Source organism: Cydia amplana, chromosome 10 (genome assembly GCF_948474715.1).
Source record: "Cydia amplana chromosome 10, ilCydAmpl1.1, whole genome shotgun sequence".
NCBI classification, from domain to species: domain Eukaryota; kingdom Metazoa; phylum Arthropoda; class Insecta; order Lepidoptera; family Tortricidae; genus Cydia; species Cydia amplana.
In genome coordinates, this window is record NC_086078.1 from 4,922,205 (window position 1) to 4,941,899 (window position 19,695).

The 19,695-nt window shown below is 36.7% G+C and overlaps 2 protein-coding genes and 1 long non-coding RNA gene across 3 annotated transcripts in view; 1 reads left to right on the forward strand and 2 right to left on the reverse strand.

Moving 5' to 3' along the window:
* The window catches only part of LOC134651510 (uncharacterized), a 213,947-nt gene that overhangs the window by 138,224 nt on the left and 56,028 nt on the right, over nucleotides 1–19,695 (forward strand). The window lies entirely within an intron of this gene.
* LOC134651535 (uncharacterized) lies at nucleotides 343–18,774 on the reverse strand. Its single transcript, XM_063506642.1, has 6 exons — nucleotides 18,636–18,774; nucleotides 18,175–18,225; nucleotides 17,234–17,320; nucleotides 13,457–13,690; nucleotides 12,694–12,821; nucleotides 343–352 (listed from the first exon to the last, which is right to left on the reverse strand). The coding sequence occupies exons 1-5, from the start codon at nucleotides 18,669–18,671 to the stop codon at nucleotides 12,792–12,794; spliced, it is 438 nt and encodes a 145-aa protein (XP_063362712.1). The 5' UTR covers nucleotides 18,672–18,774; the 3' UTR covers nucleotides 343–352; nucleotides 12,694–12,791.
* Nucleotides 1,912–5,934, reverse strand: LOC134651778 (uncharacterized). The gene is made up of 5 exons (XM_063506886.1): nucleotides 5,797–5,934; nucleotides 4,052–4,132; nucleotides 3,598–3,717; nucleotides 2,976–3,206; nucleotides 1,912–2,110 (listed from the first exon to the last, which is right to left on the reverse strand). Exons 1-5 carry the CDS (start codon nucleotides 5,830–5,832, stop codon nucleotides 2,027–2,029), a joined length of 552 nt encoding a protein of 183 aa, XP_063362956.1. The 5' UTR covers nucleotides 5,833–5,934; the 3' UTR covers nucleotides 1,912–2,026.

Genomic DNA, 19,695 nt, shown 5'->3' on the forward strand with positions numbered 1-19,695 from the left:
CGTGACAGCTAGACAGTTAAAATTTTCACAGATGATGTTATTTCTGTTTCCGCTATAATAACAAATAAGTATACAACTACAACAAACGCGATTTTTTGGCCGTTTGTTGCGTAATGGTACGGAGTTTTCGTTGGCGAGTCCAAATTGCACTTGGGCGGTTTTTATAAACTATTAAATATGTGTATTGAATCAAACAATAAGTACTTACTTTTAAAATCACTACTAAACATAATAATTCCAATGTACTATCCATTGTTATATCGTTTTATTTTTAACTTAACAATGAAGACTAAATACTAGTAGGTATTGCTTGCTATAGTTTTAGTCTCTCAATGACTAAAATAAGAATATAGTGCAGAACAATGAATGAAGTCATAATAAACCATTCGTATTGTTTTGAATTTAAGGGGGATTCGCCACAACCGAATCGGCGTGCGTGCCACGCGATTTTTTTTACTAGCTACTCGTAACTTTAATTTTTACTCAGGGAAATTGTGGTGTGCGCGGCTCAATTGTACAGTGTACATCGTACTTGTTGGCAACGTCAAATATTGCAATGTTGAGCAAGAGTTTTGATTCAACTTTTTTTAATAGCGGGATATTGTGTTTTAAGAAGGGATAACTTTCAGTGGTGTCAGAAGTGTGTCATTAATATGGACTGGTTTTCGCAGTCGAAAATGTATGAATACCTTGCTCATACGTACCGAGTTCCTACCCTACAGTGACGAGACAGCACGTTCATGGTACTCGACCGAGTTTATGAAAATATTTCTCGTGTAGGTAATGACTGTGACTCGAGAATTTTTTCGAATATTAATTTAAAAGTGTCCCCTTAAGAGATTGTTTAGGAAACACGGATCCGTAAAACTACTAGGATCTTATGACTCATATAAGCATTCCATTGCTAGATCATGTAACACTGCCGGTGTTCTATTTCATTTCCTTCCTATCGATGTACTAAGCTGTGTCAAAGAGGAGGAAATCCAAGCCGATTCAATAGATTTATAATAAATACAGAGCAAATAACATAATATATGATTTGATATAAAAACGAAGGATTTCGTTTTTAATTCATAGATCGAAATGTTGTAATAAAGATATTATAATAATCTCTCATCGTATTGGTAGCTATAAATAAACTTTTCTTCTAATATTCGCCGGTTCGATTCCAGGGTGAGGAAGCGTAGTATTTTTTAATCCTTGAATGCAGTTTTGTTTCTTTTCAAAAATAAAGGAATGATTGATGATTATGTATTTATATAGCGGGATAAGAGAGGACAGGATAAGACGGAGTTGGGCGCAAAACGAGGTAAGTTGTAACTTAACCCTTAAATGCATGACTTTTTCTTTTTGCCCGAAATTAATATATGTATCACATAATTGTTTGCCGATTAGAATAGTAAAAAAAATATAACTTCGATTATCACTGCGAAATCAGTGTTAGAAGTTGAATTGGCTAAATCATATTTATGTAAATATGTAATTTTCAGTAATAGATATATGAATTGTTTTACTACCATTAGAAAGGTACACTATTTGTGATATACTATGATAAAGTTTTTAAATATAACATAATTATAAACCCCGAAAACACCGTTCAAAATCACATACTAAAAATTATCAACTTCTTTCCAAGCTTTCCGACTTTTCGTCTTAAAACGAATGTAATTTTTATAAATTAAAAATATTGCGTAAATTTAACCCTTAAATCATCACCCTACTACTTTAGGTTTAGTATAAAGGTGCATTCAAGAACGTAAGCCTTTTTTTTATCTGTGAGCTGTCTAATGCTTTGTAGACATTTGGCAACACTATGCATTTAAGGGTTAAATCAAAAAGGTAACTAATAAGATTCATCAGATGCCTATAACATTATCCACTTCTTGTGATTTTATCGATATAAAAATGATATTATACAGAAAACAAATATAATTTCGGATGGTATATTTACATGTTTGAACGCCAAAGTCTACTCTAAAAATAAATATTATAAAGCGAAGCAGAAAATTTTATTTAAAAAATATATTTAATTAGGGAAAGGAGGTCTGCAGTCATCCATATGAGTCCTTAGTGCTGCGCATCCCTCAGTTTCTTGCCAGGTTGGACATTTCTGTGAAATATGAAACGGTTGTTTACTTATTAAAGTCGTGAATTAGGCATAAGTTTACAATGCTACACATCTTTAAATGGTCATTTATCATCATAATGATTAATTTTGCAATTCATTTATCTCTAACAAGTTAAGGCATTATTCTCGAAAAACAAAAATATTCAAACATGAATCATAATTTTCTTTGAAATTAATTTAGATGCGGATGAAGTGTTGGGCACTTTTTTGATTTGGGTCTGATGTTATTTACCTATTTTAAAGTAAGTTTATAATCCTAGCGGTTGAACTGCCGGTGACGTTATTATTTCGAACTTGAATAAATATACTTTTTTGCAATTATTTTGTGAGCTAGACAAATAAATCTCTTAACTCTTTTACCTCAGGGGGTCTTTGAGGAATGTGTGCCCTTTTAAGATAACCCAAATTTCTTTATCAATGTTGACATAAACTTGACATTTTACGTGAACAATAAATAAACATTTAAATCCATTTATGCCTTATCCTAAATCCCAAAGCATTTAAGAATAGGTATGGCTGTAGGACACCTGATACGGCATGACAACTTTTTCCTAAACATCTTGGAAGGCAGGATTGAAAAGACAAGAGAAGAAGGGAAACCTAGAATAACTTATCTCAGCCAAATAAAAAATAATGCGTCGTATGAGGAAATTAAAAGACTGGCACAAGAAAGAAATGATTGGCGATTACTCCACCGACAAGAGCAAAGATCTTAAGTTATGATGATGAAGATGACGGCTGACCTACGGCTGTAGGTACAAAAGAGGTCAGATGTACAGGGTCAACACTGGGTCAAAATGTACAGCATATAAAATCGTCGTACACCACCAAAACATTTCCAACTTACATCAAAGATAGTCGAGGTGACACAGAACACGATCTTATTAGCTTCGCATATCTGCGGGGGTCCGAATAGGTTCTTCCCAATACACCGTTTCTTGGCAGCGTCTGTTGCCGGTTGAAACTCTTCATTCTTCTCCGCCCAGTCGTCTAGGAACTTCGTGATGGCTTCTTCGTCGATATCCTCTTCTTCGTTGAGGAGCTCGTACTTTTTCATCATACATAGTTGTTTTGAACACTGCAATAAATATAATGAAAGATAACATAAATTATCTGTTGGCTCGTTGGGTGGACGATATTCGGAAGATACGGGTCACTTCTGGATGTGATTGGCTCAGGACCGGGATAAGTGGCGTACTCGAAGAGAGGCCTATGCTCAGCAGTGGTCTATAAAGGCGTTTCGCACGTCGCTCTGATGTGCGAGCAGGATGTTGCTATAATATTGCATGTAAGCGTTGTCTTGATCAAAAATCGGAGCGACGTGCGAATCGCATCCAGTATGATAACCGCCTATTAAGCAAGAAAGGTGTTCATCTTATCCTGGTATTCTTCTTGTCTCCTCTTACCCCTACTTGACGTGACCGACTAAAAAAAAAAAAAAATTATGAAAAATTTAAAAAAATGGTTACATCAGGTGGTCCTCGTGGTTTGGCATCAGGATCACTGTCATCCAGTTTTTGGAAGCCGCACTCAGCGAAATCCTCGTCAGCGAAGAAGGGTGGGATGGGACAGCATTCGTGAGGCTTTTCCTAAAACATTTAAAAATACTAAATTAAATCAGGTATTAAACAATTCTAACTACACGTGTAATCGCGATTTTAAAAGCTGAAGTAGACCGTCTTGTCCTTTAGTAATGCAGTAATTATGTTGTCAACGTACAGTATGTTAAGAAATCAAGTTACTAAAAAGGTATTACGCTGCAGAGCGCCATCTACTCTAGCTGCGTATACGGTCCAAATGTTTTGCACTATTTCATGCATCTTGGTACCTAAGATTTAAACTAGCGCGAGTCGCAAGAAATCAAATCTGCAATATTATTTAGGTCTGCAATGAAATAAAACATATGTAATTGTGTATCCTTACAACGCCTGGAGGTGGTCCTAGACATTTTTGGGGGATGTTTGGTGGCAATCTTGGTGGAAATTGACCTTGTGCGAAAATCACCTGAAAAAAAAAAGATTTAAGTATGTAATATTATTGTCAAATATAAAAATAGCAAATAAATATCTTGTTTTTTTGCGATTGAGATGGCTTAAAAGTTAACTAGACAACAGTATGCAATACGTGGACAAGGAGGTTAAACAATAACAAACTTTCGGCCATCGACCTAAAGTCTTCATCCCGTGGCAAGGTTTTCATGGTTTTTATTTATGATTTTCCCACACCTGCATAGCACTAAGTTGTCATTGTTTTGCTTGTACGGTTTCATTGTTTGTCACGGGAGTTTTTTTTTTAATGTTAGTTGTTGAATAATATTTTTTACTATTTAATGAAATGCACGCATCGAAAATACTAATTACAGATTTCGATTAATGTTAACATTTATTAATATTAAATCAGGATAAGTCTCCCGATCTCCCTCTACCTTAGGTAAATTTAAAAAGCTCTTTTTAGGGTTCCGTACCCAAAGATTAAAAACGGGACCCTATTACTAAGACTCCACTGTCCGACTGTCCGTCTGTCTGTCTGTCACCAGGCTGTATCTCATGAACCCTGATAGCTATATCCTCCCTATAACAACAAATACTAAAAAGTATGGAACCATTGGTGGGCGAGTCCGACTCGCACTTATCCGGTTTTTAGTGTACCGCATAAAACTTTGTTCGCGGTACACTTATGGCATCACTTCGGTCTTGCAAATCAGTGAAATGTGTTTTTTTTATAAAACGTCAATGGCATACGAGCATGGCCTGCCTAATAGCAACGTTACCGTGGCCTATGACATCTTTGGAGTCGCTCCAAAGGTGTCACATGCCCGTTTAGAATCTTGTACACTTCTTTTTAGGAGAGTCCCGTACTATAACCATCTTGAGAACGTCGACAGTTATATTTTTTACATTAAAGTCGGACAAAAAAGATACAACCCATAACAATTGGCCAATGAAGTTTTACACTACTTCTATTTTTTTAGAACGGATTTTTTTCGCTAAAGACCAGTAAATTATAAGTACATTATTGTTAGGATCCATTTGATAAATTTTGAAGGAGTTAGTATACAAAGGCAACGTTTCTTGGACAGGACAGGGCCCACTAATCCGACCGAAAGCGATGTGCAATTGTGCACCATTCTGGAAATGCTCCTTTTGAGCAAAATCACTATTAGCTCCACTACGTTGTTATGTACATAATTTAATATAATTTGGCAAAATGTTCCTTAAAATATGTAAGTATCGCTATACAGCGAGGAAATTTGGCCAGCCTTCTGGGCACCCTGTCCGTTGACACCGACTTAGGCCAAATTTTTTACCTGTAGCATGTAGCATTTAGTAAGTTTTATTGTGTTGTTTTTATTTATTTAACATAAACCAAATCAATGGTATGGCAAACCTTTAACTAATGCGATGATAACCAAAAGTAGATAAGTAATAACTTTTACCTACCGCGGGCCGCGTAAGTTAAGTGGTAGTCCTAAATCTAACTTTTAAGGTACCGTACCTACCTTAAAAGGAAAAAAAAAACGGAACCTACAGGATCACTCGCATGTCATATTTTTTAAACAGATTGCTTCAATTAATCTTACTCCTCATTTCTATGTATTGTATGTACCGATTACTGTTGTTTTAAAGCTCGTGACCTATCACTTTTTTTTTTATTAAACTGTAACTTACATGGACAACAGCGAACAACACACAGCCTCTGAACATGGTGGCGAGTGACGCCGGTGCGCGGACGCACCGTTTTATACCACCATCGTAAGGTCAGCCATTGTGAGGTGTCGCCATAGAGGAAGCCGATGGGTAATTGACGGTGTTTTATACCTAGTCTGGATCCTAATCTGATATTGGCTGCAAAGGTCTAGTTCCGTGATGTTATCGGACGTGAAATTATGAATATCTCTTAATAGGACATCTTATTTTCTTCGGATCAAAAACTTCTAGTATAAATAAAAGGGTCAAAGTTGGGATATTTTCTCTACTTAATTATTTCACACCGTGCACAAAACAGAGCACCAGATAATTATAAAAAGATAATTGACAGAAATTTTCTAAAAAAGAAGCTGATTTGACTAGTAGGAAAGCTATTATTTTCGTTGTCTTGTTATGACTTATGACCACTCTGTCATTGATTACTATCATGATTACTATATAAGATAAAATTGAGTAAATATAGCAATTGAACAGTGACCAGTGATTATGATTGTGAAAAATATCTTCACGGAAACTTTAAACGTAACTACGCCTGACGCATAATTAATAAGCGAAACTATTTTCCTAGACAATATCAATTCATTAAGCAGTAAAGTGTGAACTCTAATGACGTATAGTTGATATGAATATCCAGGTCACAGATGTATGGTTTTTCTGAGGCGATATTCTTGGTTACCATAATGCTAGACCAGCTCTAGACTGACATTTAACCCTAACGAGTCTTACTATTCAGTATACAAAAGATATAACTGACTTGTATGTTCTATTAGGAAATGCCTCTTTAACTGCAGAGTTCTGAATGGGACAGAGGAAAAATAATGTCGCACGAAGTCACTTTAACGAGGATGGAACTACTGATAGTAATGATCTATTTCATTTACTTGCGTAAATGCGTTTGAATACGCTTTTGCTTCATTCTTGATAACAGGAATGTAAACGGGGCTATATCTCTATTGTTTTTATGAAAGTCTTATCTATTGTTATTATTTCATAATTATCGCTAAAAGTAGATACAAATGGCTTGTAAATTTAATGCTTTTTTAATAATATCTATAGATATGCTATAAACGGAATGAAGTACTATCGGACAACTTGATTCCCGACCCATTGTGAAACCTTTTAACAAAAGTAACAATAAGTCTAGGTAAGAAATTATTGGCATTCTCTCATAAAAAACCGGTCAAGTGCGAGTCGGACTCGCATTCCAAGGGTTCCGTATATTAAGTCCGTACTCACGCGTGACTGCACATTTCTAATAGGTTTTCCTGTCATCTGTAGCTAAAGAACTATTTTGTGTAGGTATGTATTTTTTTTTCAAAATATTAGATGTAGTAGTTTCAGAGATAAAAAGGGGGAATGGTCATTTTTTGGCTTTTTTTTATGTTCTAACCTATTTATTTTAAAATTATAAAAAATATATAATTATTAGAAATTCTCAAAACGAGCTCTTTCATTTGATTTATAACACGTTATAGTTCGAAAAACTTTATTTTTTAACTTTCTCATTTACCCCCAAAAGTGGCCCCCTTGTTTAAAATGCATTTGTTTACGTTACATGTCCGTCACTGTTGGGTCACTAATTTACATATGAGTACCAAATTTCAACTTAATTTTTCCAGTAGTTTCCTTGAAAATAGGTTGTGACAGACGGACAGACACATAGAAAGACGCACGAGTGATCCTATAAGGATAAGGGTTCCGTTTTCTTCCTTTTGAGGTACGGAACCCTAAAAACAATCACCATTAAAATATCCTAAATAACTTAAATAGGTACCTATTTATTTTCTTTGTTTGTAAATGGTCTTGTGATAATGAGAACCGCTGTGCCTTATGAGGTTTAAATCACACTGTTTAGTCTCGTGTGATTGCCCGCATACCTTTAACGGAGAATAATAGACATCCTACAAAGATTCAAGTGTCATTAAATTATACCTTGGTACATACAGTCGAACTCCTGTAAGTTTGTTTACAAAGTAATTATTTATTTAGCTGTTGCAATGAACAAGTTTATTGGTGAAATTCTTAATTTTTGAGCTTAATCGAAAATCAGGCGGCCTAGCCAAGGTGACAATCGCTTGCGCTTCGCAATCGAATCGCTTTGTGTCTCTCTATCGCTCTTCTATATTAGTGCGATAGTGACAGTTTCGATCGCTACGGAGCGTAAGCGATTGGCACGTTGGCTACGCGGCCTGGAAGACTAGCCAAGATGACAATCGTACTTCGACAAACGCCAAAAGAAAATTAAAAATATATCGGGATAATAGAAATATGGTGTAACTTTATTTGACGTTCATAAGCGCATTGTAATTATGCCTACTTGAATAATTATTATAATTATTGTCAATTAAGTACTTTATAAATAAGTACTTACTTAAAATATTAACATGGCTGTATTTTAAAAGCTGGCTATTCTCAGCTACAAGTACGACGTTTTAAAATCACTAAGATGACTAGGCGTTGCAAATCTAGAACCTTGACTAAAACAATTAATTTGTCATCATCACATGTATTCATCTTAAATCGAGCCGTAACACACTACAAAACTGATATAACTAGCATAGTAAACCTTATTTCCATGCTGGAAGGTTTAGAATTAGTCAGCTACAGAGTTGATAGAGTAGCCCGGGTCTTAAAAATTACTGAGTGCTTTGGAACCTTGTCATTGTTTGAGCTGACATATTCCATCCACCCAGGCGTTTCACTCGTCACAGTGACAAAGTAGGTACCGTCATTATAGCCAACTTTGCCACCAGGGGAAACTTTGCCCAAAATGACAATTTTAAACAAATTCGTTAATGTAGAAATATTGAAAATACTTTTGGTCACCCTACTATTTTTAGTAGAAAATAAATTATATTTGTGACAAATCTATATACCAAACATGTGCACAACTTGACTTGAGAATTTTCAGCGAGTTGTCAAATATAGGGTATATTTCGGCGGGCCAAAAATTGTTGAAAAGTGAATGCAAGTAGAAAAAAATTGAGAACCCTTAGACAAATATTTCCGGGTTTCAGTTTTAGAGCATGAAGCATAGATTATGTCTATTGAGGTTTAATCTAAAAAGTCCTAAAGCCACTAAAGTTATGGCGATGGGCAATGTAATCCGGTAATTTACAGACCTATGGATGCCAACATTGCCCACCACCAAAAACGGCTTAGGGTTGTCACTTTTGACAAATTTACCCAACTTCGCAAGTAAAAGAAGGTTATGTTTGTACACTAAAGTAAGTTTATAAATATATACTGTATTTAATTGGTCTTATTATCCTTTATTTAGATGTTTTATCTCTTTAACGCGTGAAATATATAGCAAAACTCATGTTTTTGGCCATTAAACTATTGTGACAGATTTTCTCTAAAGTGCCAACCCTAGCCTTTGTAAAATGCTTAGGTGAGTCTTGTATGGAAATGGCCAAAAACGAGTAGGCAACATTGCCCACCCAATTTATTTAAAAGTTCTTACACTTATCGCTAAGTTATTAACAGGGAATGGTAGGATTACCCAAAACCTTTAAGTGATCCTTAGACATCATCATCATACGAGCTGTATTTGAACACCAAATTGACGTGGGCTATGTTGTCCCAAACCCCGGATATCTATGCCCGCCCTCTAAAACGCCAAAAAAGTGGGTAAAACCACGATTTAAAAAATTTTTCTTCAATGAAACTGATGCGTTTGATCACTGTGGACATGCTGAGCAAAAAAAAGTCATATGATGTCATATATTTTTTTGGAGAAATTCGTGTTTTTTCGAAAAAAGCGGGCAAAGTTGGCTACAATGACGGTACTGAAAATACCCACAACAACTTTACCAGTACAAAACATAGATCACTTCTATACATGTAGCTATAATTATAAACTATTGGTACAGTCGCTATCAGATAAGTTGGAGTGGCAAATGTGTCTATTGTCAAGGCGTTAAGTGCTTCCCGGGTCTAACGATGTTCCCATGACATTCTTCATTCCTATTTTAGTACCTAGAGCTTATTAATTAAAAAAAAAAGTCTAAGATCATGTTTTTACTGTATTTTATTACTTAATGTTCCATTTCTAAATAAATTATAGTGTCCAAAAAAATAATTCCGATGTCAATGCAATAATATGCTAACATGGAGCAGATCTGATGATGGAGTCGGAAGGTGACCAAAGGAACTCCTCGATTGAAGAACACAAACACATCGACTTTGGGCTCATTAGAAAGTTCTCAAGAAGTACTTGATAGACATCCATGAGAAGAAGTACCTACAGTCAGCAATAAAAATGTGTGTCACATTTCTTTTATTTTTAACATAACTTGTTCATAATAAAGCGTTTCTTTAATTTTTGTCATTTTTATATATTGTGACCTTTTTTGCCACTTTTGTGTTATATAAGTAAATAAGTGTCCTAAAATTTCCATACATTTTTCAAACTTTCCATTTTGTTACCGCCATACAAAGTATATGGGGAAATGGTAACACAATAGGAAAAAACTCTGGGACATTTTTTATCCTATTAGGATCGAAAGAGCTCGTGATTCTGAGTAAAAATAACATAAAAGTTGCAAAAAAGGTCACAATATATAACAAGTGACCGTCAAAAATATTTTTTGATACACACTTTTATTGCTGACTGTACTTTTTCACCTTTACATGTCTTAAATGTGCTCTCGAGATCTTATTAGAAATAAGCCTAAACTCAATGTGTTTATGTTATTCCATTGAAGAGTTCCTTTGGCTATATTCCGACTGCATCATCAGATCAGCTCCATGGTAGCATAATATTGCATTGTCATCGGAAACAGGGATGTTGCGAATATCCGCATCCGCATCCGCAACCGCGGAACATCCGCATGATTTTCAACATCCGCATCCGCATCCGCATCCGCATAAAATCGATGCGGATTTAATGCGGATGCGGATGTGGAACAGGTCGGTACAGGAACGTCTTAGCATTGGCGTAAGTGCTAGACTGCTAGGTAATTTAGTCATTAACCAAAAAAACCTGAAATGAGCAGTCAAGCGTGAGTGGGACTTAATGTACGGAACCCTTGGAACGCGAGTCCGACTCCGGTTTTTTGAAATAAAAATTACTAAAATGTAATATTTGACGTTTTTTATGGTACTATCTTGACATCCGCATCCGCGGATGTGAGCCTTTAAAAATCCGCATCCGCATCCGCATCCGCGGATGTCAAAAAATCGGCATCAGCAACATCCCTGATCGGAAATACGGAAGTATACCAAATTTCAGCTCAATCAGACACCGGGAAGTGGTTATTTGAAGCACATATATGTAGATATACAGGGTGTCCCAAGAAGTAGTGATATACTGAAGCTGGGAGGTAGAGGACCTAGAGGGCTATCTGAATCACTCCCATGTATGTTCCGCGATTTTTCGTATTTTCGGAGTTATGATTTTTTTTTAATTTTTCACCTATCGCCGAGTACGATGAGATTTTTATTTATGGTGACGTGAATTATTGCGGTAGATGCTTGATTTTTTTTGTGAATATACAAAGAATATACGCGGTGAAGCTAAATAAAAGTGTGTAAAAATGGCAAAAAATAAAAGAATCGCTCAATACGAGTTCATTGCATTGGTAATCTGTGTACCTTTTTCCATAGTCATACGCTGTCCGGATGCGGCGTCCACGGTCTAAGAATCAGTGTCGGGGCCTTGCGTTGACAATTACACGATGGCTGGCCAAGGGGGTCAACGGCCGGAGATAATGCTGAGATAATGGCTACCTAATTAATTAATGTGAGGTTCATTTGGGATAGAGGTCAGTGCGGTGGTAAGGTCGGACTGACCAGCGGCCGCACGGTCGCATTTGTGTCACCTGTCACCATGCCTGTCACGTTCTAACAAGTCTAACAAGTAGTCAGTATGTAAGTGCGAAAGTGACAGGCATAGTGACAGGCGATAAAAATGGAACTATGCTGCCACCGCAGGGGGCCTAGCCAAGATGACTAACTTAGACTTATGACAGGTGCTACGAAAATTCACGTGACTATTTCAATACATTGTTAGAAATAATACCTATAAAAAAATCCAAATCTAAAATGCAAATTGAGAGGCCAACTTTAAGAAATGCCCAAGTAAGTATGTTTGTTACCTACACAATTGTAGCCAGGCGCCTATTTCACCACGCTGACACAATTGTCAGCGTGGTGAAATAGGCGCCTGGCGCCATCGATACATATCATGCACATAGCCAATAAAATAGTAAGTAGGTAGTCATTGTATTGCTTCGGCTAATTAACCTTAAATGAGAGTAGATTATAAGTACTTTTTCCTTATTCTGCGACCAGACGGTCTAGCATGAGTTGCGTTCTCGCTCGCGACTCAATGCATCAAGCGTGACTTCAAGTATGGACTCGCGCGCGAGAACGCAACTTATGCTAGACCGCCTGTAATTTAGTATTGCACTGCATAATTAGCTTACTGAGGGATAGAATAGAATAGAATAGAATTTCTTTATTTGCAAAGGAAAGGGAAGGGCAATACAAGGTAGGGTAAATGGACAATTGTGTAACCCAATGTCAATCAATGAGGAGGATATTAGGCACCAGTAGAATGTTCAATTTGTGTGTGTATGGTGTGACATGTTTGCGACCAAGCAAAAATAAAGGTTTGAGTCAATTTTGATGAATTAAGTGTAAGTTGTTTGGTAACATAGGCTAGGAACATTTTAATCTACTTCCAAAAAGGAAGAGGTTACATAATAAAAAAAGGAGTCGACTAAATATCAAACGTATAATTTGTTACCTACTTAATTGTACTTCATAACTTATTTGCAATAAAAGGAGTAATAATTTAACACTGTTGTAAACAGTAAAGAGAAATAAAATAAAACATTAAGAATACCTATTCAGATTTATTAATTTAGAATTTAAAATAATTTCGACGGAGATTTTACTTCTGTTGATTTGGTTCTAATAAATACTCATGTCTAAGTATGTGCCTCTGTTTAGCATTTCCAAGCTGATTCCGGACATTTCTGAAAGAAAGAAAAAAACTACATATGAGGAATATTTTTTTTTACGTACCTATGCAAAACATCGCGTAACCCGTACGCATATTTAATTAACGTTTATTATGACATATGGTGACAGGATGACGACAATTTTATGTGTATAGGTATTAAGGTGACATTCTGGTAGCAACTGCAACTACATAACTGTTGCGGAATTACTGCTGCAACCTTGGCACTGATGATATGACGGATTGAACGTTCTAATCCTGGCAGTAATGCGGCTGCGAACGCCACTCATTTCAATAAATTGACGGAGACATTTAGCGGTGTGCGGCATAACTATCGCAGATACGGTGGCGTTACTCTTGCATAGGACTTCTACTAGCACCATCTGTTGGCGAGGAATGATAAAACACGGATCTTTTGTGAAGTTTTCACAAACATACCTTTAACATAGCGATGCCACTGCAAGTAAAGACATCGTACGCCTTACAGGAGTAGTCAAGAACTCAAGATACTGTTTTAAGTCCTTATCTACATATACGCAGTCGGCTATAGCTCGGTCGACGGCTTGCGACCAGCTACTGTGTGCCTCTGACCATTTTTTCAGATGAGTGCGGTACGCATCTTTATTTAGTTTTTTCGCAAACATAACATACCTTTAACATAGCGATGCCAGTGCAAGTGAAGACATCGTACGCCTTACAGGAGTATTCAAGATACTGTCGTAAGTCCTTATCTACGCAGTCGGCTATAGCTCGGTCAACGGCTTGCGACCAGCCACTGTGTGCCTCTGACCATTTCTTCAGGTGAGTGCGGTACGCCTCTTTGTTGAGAGTATTTTTGTCGATGAGGAAGCCTGACTTTTCAAAGACGCATTGAACGTCGTTGCACTGAAAAAAACATTTATTTCTTATGCTTTGGTGCCAACATGCAGCGAGACTTTATTTTTTACAGTTCATATGGTGCTAATTTACCGCCCTAGTGCGGTAACTTGCGCCCTATTGCATACATGCGTATGTCGAAAATTTAAAGGGTCATTATGTACTGTAAAACGTTGTACAATACACGTGCGAATAGTTACAATATCTCGCAATATGCAATGGAAGAACTCTTTCGACATTTTTTTAGGAGGATGGAAGTGGAGGAATGGAAAATGGATCAACTTATCTTTCAGGACAATACAGTATTGATCTCGTAGTTATGGGCCTTGTGTCGTATAATATGATTATACTCGTATATATTATTAGGTACAGGAAATATGATGTAATGCGTTTGTTATTACTCATTGTCAATTGTTGACTAACATATTATTGAACCATGATCCTCGGTCTATAAATATACAATATAATCATAATAATTATAACTGGACAACAATTAAAGATTATCAAATACCTATCGAGACGTGATTCATTGTAGGTACCTATAGTTTTAGATAAAATAAAATGTGCGCAAATTATCTTTGTTTAATCACTAACGTAATAACGTTTATTACATATACTAGCTGTGCCCGCGGCTCCGCCCGCGTGGAATTCGGTCTGTGTCAGTAAGCTAATTCATCCCTAATTTCTCTTTCTCTCCCCTGGAGGCGGAACTTGAAGTAAAGTTGACAGATGGATACGATTAGCGGACTGAAGTCCAGATAAAATATTTTACAATTAGGTAGGTACTTACCACTAAACAAAACTACACTCCAAAACCAATAGTTTTTTTCGCCCTTATTCCAATATTAGACGTGATTTAAACGACACAGAGTTATAGTAGGTGTATAACGGACCCCTGCGTGGGCAGGCGCGATGTGTAGCCAACGCGCCCAATGAGGTGAAGGGGTGATTTCCCCAAGAGTCGGGTCCGAGTCCGGACGGCCGCTGGCGAGGTTGCGGAAGAGTACTTCGGCGTTCCTGGGACCTCGCCTTATAGCAGCGAGGCGGCAACAGAGGGGTTTTAGTGGGTAAACCTGGGGTCTCATTAGCTCACAACAGGGAGTCCCACATAACCATCCCGGCCCGTCCCCGCGCCGGGTGGTATGCTTAAAGCATTTCCCCTCTTAAAAAAAAAAAAGGTGTATAACGGACAATACAGTACTACTTTTGTATTTTTACGTTCTTGAGTGTACCTATCCAAAACATGTCCATAGCAAATATCATCCAATTCTGTCCTCCAGTCAAATCATTCTGAGCATGAAAAATTAAGATTTATACACATAGAAATCGATACTTCCTAACAAACTTTCGAATTTAGGTCTAATATTATATTAGTTAGAAGTAAGATTACAGGAAAGGAGAATATTATAAATATCAAAAACTTGAGGCCGAGTATTTACACTTTATTTACAGTTATGTTTATGTATGCACAACTAAATATCTACATATATGTATGTACCGGGGATTACTTTTAACAGTGTAAAAAAATGTTAAATTATAAATTGGCCTAAGTCGTAGTCGCTTGGTAGGGTGCCCAGAATGCCATCTTTATTAAAGTAGGGCTTAACCCTTAAAATCGTATTAAAAACGCGAGCGCAGCGAGCGCGAATTTTTTTTGATAGAAAAAAAATTGAGAGATGGGAGTAATGTTGTCAGGGACACAGCCGCAATGGTTTACGTGAAACGTTGGTGTGGATATCTAATGCGAAAGCCGAAGGCCGAGCTCCATGTAGGGCCGAAGGCCCGAAGCGTCCAGGCTGTCAGTACTTAAGCACAGAACAATAGTATCAGTGTCTAAATGCGAAGGCCGAAGGCCGAGCTCCGCGTAGGGCCAAAGGCCCGAAGCGTCCAGGATGTAAGTGTTTAAGTCGTAGTAGTAGTCGCTCGATAGGGTGCCCAGAATGCCACCTTTATCAAATTAGGCTTAACCTTTAAAATCGTATTAAAAACGCGAGCGTAGCGAGCGCGAATTTTTTTTGATAGAAAAAAAATTAGAGAGGCTATGTCAGGGACATAGCCGCAGTGGTTTACGTGAAATTTTGGTGTGGATATCTAATGCGAAAGCCGAAGGCCGAGCTCCGCGTAGGGCCAAAGGCCCGAAGCGTCCAGGATGTCAGTGCTTAAGTCGTAGTAGTAGTCGCTCGGTAGGGTGCCCAGAATGCCATCTTTATCAGATTAGGCTTAACCTTTAAAATTGTATTAAAAACGCGAGCGTAGTGAGCGCGAATTTTTTTTGATAGAAAAAAAATTAGAGAGGCTATGTCAGGGACATGATGAACAATAGTATTAATGTAGGTTAATGTGTGTGCTGGGCTCTCCAGTACCCGCTGATGCACCGCAGTACTTACCGTCGAGCGCGTCTGTCGTGCGAATCCGCTGAGCGGTCAACCGTTCTTCGCACTGCGTGAACGTCTCCGATTCTTCCTCAGATTCCTGAGACCGTGCTACCTTGTAACCTCAATACGTTGCGAGAATTTCGCGAAAAATTAGTTTTTTTCGGATAGGTATGGTAACGCGTTTAAAATGCAAGTCCCAAATTGTTTGACATTTACAATTACTTAATACCTATTTAAAAACTTTCGCGTTTCGAACACATATTAACTCACATTTATAGACCTATCTCGAAATTTATTTTATTACCTTTATTTACCGACGTTTCGACACAGGTTTCACTGGTCATGGTCGCGGCTAACTGATGTCCCAACAAAATGTCAAAACAGAGATTTGTGCAACTACCCGACGAAAAGTGTATGAAAAAGTTTGGGGTAGACATCATATTTTCAAACCACCCACTTCACATAATGTTAATTATTGTCAATAAACCCGCGATAGACCCGTCTATAAATGTGATTTAATATGTATTTGCAAAGACGTTTGACATTGACTAAGAAAAATGTTGTTTTTTTTACAAAGTACATTCACAAAAAAAAAGTGTGCACCACTTTCTTAAGTTAGCGCCATAAGATTCAGGTGCAAACATAACTTAATTGAGTGTAGTGGCCACCCCCCCTTTTAGGGGTTGAATTTTTCTAGCCTAAAATAGGGCCTGGGAGTTTCTTGACAGATTAGTAAAGTTTGCATCAAAATCCGTTCAGCCGTTTTCACGTGATGCGCGGTCAAATAAACAGACAAACAGATAAACAGATAAACAGATAAACAGACAAACAGACAAAAATTCTAAAAACTGTTGGAACGTGTTCTGTTATCGATTCTAAGTATCCCCAACCAACTTTTTTTCGAATATCTTCCATGTACAGACTTTCGACCCTCTTCAGCTTTATTATATGTATAGATTATTTACTTTAACTAAACTTAATAATTAGTCTTTCTCCGAGACCACGGAGACAATACCGTCCTCGAAACGTTGGAGGTAATTTTAAAGTTAAAATAAATGCGATGAAGTCCCTTTTAAGTAAATAATAAAGTGTTAAACTCATGAAAGTGTCATGATAGCTTAATAATAAGTACCTAAGTAAATACCTATGACCACCTAGGTAGGTACTTTTTACTTACTGGTCCAGGCAGCTTAGGATTTGAGCATTCTGCTAAATGCTTAGTGTCTCCTAACTCCGGAATATCACAGCAGGCTGACAAAGGTTTCTGAAAATATGAAATATCCTTTAAAAAAACAAGGAATGAGTTGTTATCTGTATAAAACACAAAGAATAGTCAAGGAATTCAATTTGAAAGTAACAGCTAGGCATATTCTGATTTTAAGTGACGTTTTTGCTTTAAGAAATGTCTCTTTTGACACCAAGTGATCAGATCCATATCTAATTCAGATCGAATTCATAACCTGTTATTAAAATCAGAATACACCTGTAAGTATACAAAGATTTTAGTTTATTTTGTTTGTTATAACGATTCCATAAAGTGTTTTTCTTGCCCCGACGGTTTTCTTACTCTACTCAACTCTTTGTTGCCTTTATACAACGAACAGTCGCAATTGTAATGTCGGTTTCTTATTCTTTGCCGATGTCAGAGTGTCAGGCGCTAAACTATCTTAGCCCAAACTCTCGAAGTTCTACGAGTACCACATAGCAGAGAACCTAGCCAAGGTGACAAGCGTTTGCAGAGAAACGAAATGATACGCTATCTGTCTCTATCACACTACTATGGAAGAGTGATAGAGAAACAAACGCGTTTCGTTTCGTTTTCTGCAAAGGATACCTAGTCATCTTGGCTAGGTGGTGAGGTGGTTAGTAAAATCGTTTTGTGGTCGTTTTCTAGTTTAAGATGTTTAGAATCGAGATTAAACATTCAAGCTGTGGTTAACTTCTTAACACCCACCTTGGTTAAGTGGTCGGCTTATAGGTAGCTAGAATAGGGTAGTTAGCGTTAGTTAGTAATTGTTACAACGTCAATTAATTGTTAAATTATTGTTGAAGAATAAAAATAATCCATTCCCTCAATGTTTAATTGCAATAATAATAAAACTCAAGTAGGTACGTTACCAATGTGGCTCCCTTCCGCCTTTGTTGTAGCAGTAGGTCAGCATTTACGAGCTGAAATTATATATTTAAATGTCAATTTTAATATTTAAACAGTTATAAACAAATGAAGCTGTTATTTTTTAAAATGGTTCAAATAATGTTTAAATTATACCTACGGCTTCACATAAACAAATTTTTCATTTAAGAATTTTTCTTAAGAATTGTTATTTTAGAAATCTCATTTACATTTTAACAACAAATAATTTTAAGAATCCGGGGTTAGTAAAGGGGTCGTGTCGTATCAAAAAATTAAAGAGCTGGAAGATACTCCGCTGACAAGAAAATAACTCTTAAGTCAATGATGATATTGATGATGAATTTTAAGTTTAATTGTAGCACCATTTGACATTATAAATGTAATAACTAAATGCGCATGCAAACTGTGATTACAATCTATATGTAAATAACAAAAATACACTAACTGAGCACATCAAAAACAACGCGAATATTTTAAACATGTTTGCACGATTTGCACAACAGTTGATGAGGAACTGAGCTGGAGAAACTTATCAAGTATAACGACTAGTCTATTTTATAAACAAGTCTATCTGCAGTCAAAGGTGAATATTCTTGGAAAAGACTTGTTGTGACATTTTATATTAACGGGAATGTTGAACTGCGTATGTGTTAAATGTAAGGAAAATAACAATTAATAATAAATGAAATATTATAGGGCACCTTGGTCTACGAATTCTAATGATGCATAAAATACTTGAAGAGAGAAAACGAAAATATTGGGCAAGGCACGGATTTTTAAATTGAAAAATTATTGGCACACACGTGTGCATACCGAAAATCATTATTTTTTAAAGATATATACGACACCCACACCACACCATACTAGAACCAGAATAAATCTAAATAAATGTATCCGGGCTTTACATGACGTATGTACGAGTAAGACGTGATACGATAGGATACATATTTTTGAATATTTCGTGATTTACTAATCGGACATTCAAGTGAAGTCAAGTTGTGGACAGACAGAAGGACTGACAAATATATGAACACGGCGAAACCATAAGGGAAACTTTGACTACAGAACCCTAAAAAACATTAAAGATAACTAAAGCTTGGCCGCAGAAATTCAACGCATTTTTCAGATTTCAACAGGTTAATCAACGTCTTCGTCAACACTCTCTCAAACATAAAACATGTCGATGGCTGAGATTTGCAGATTATGAATTTGACGGAAGTGGTTGTAAAAGAGCGGAATTTAACCATACCCAGTGGGAACTAAATAAAATTACTCGTTACAAAAATAATTATGCCTCTTTTATTTACATATGTAAAAGGACTTTCTAGATTTAATAAAACTAAGTTGTTTCGTTAACTTTCGTCCTTTTTTCCGTCTAAGTTAACCCTCGAGGGAGTTCCGACATTTCTTCGCCAAATTCGAATAATGAGTCGCAGTTTCTTTGGGGAGGGAAAATATAATAATACCGCAGGTGGAATTCGCGTATTTCTGACTGTTTTTCGGAG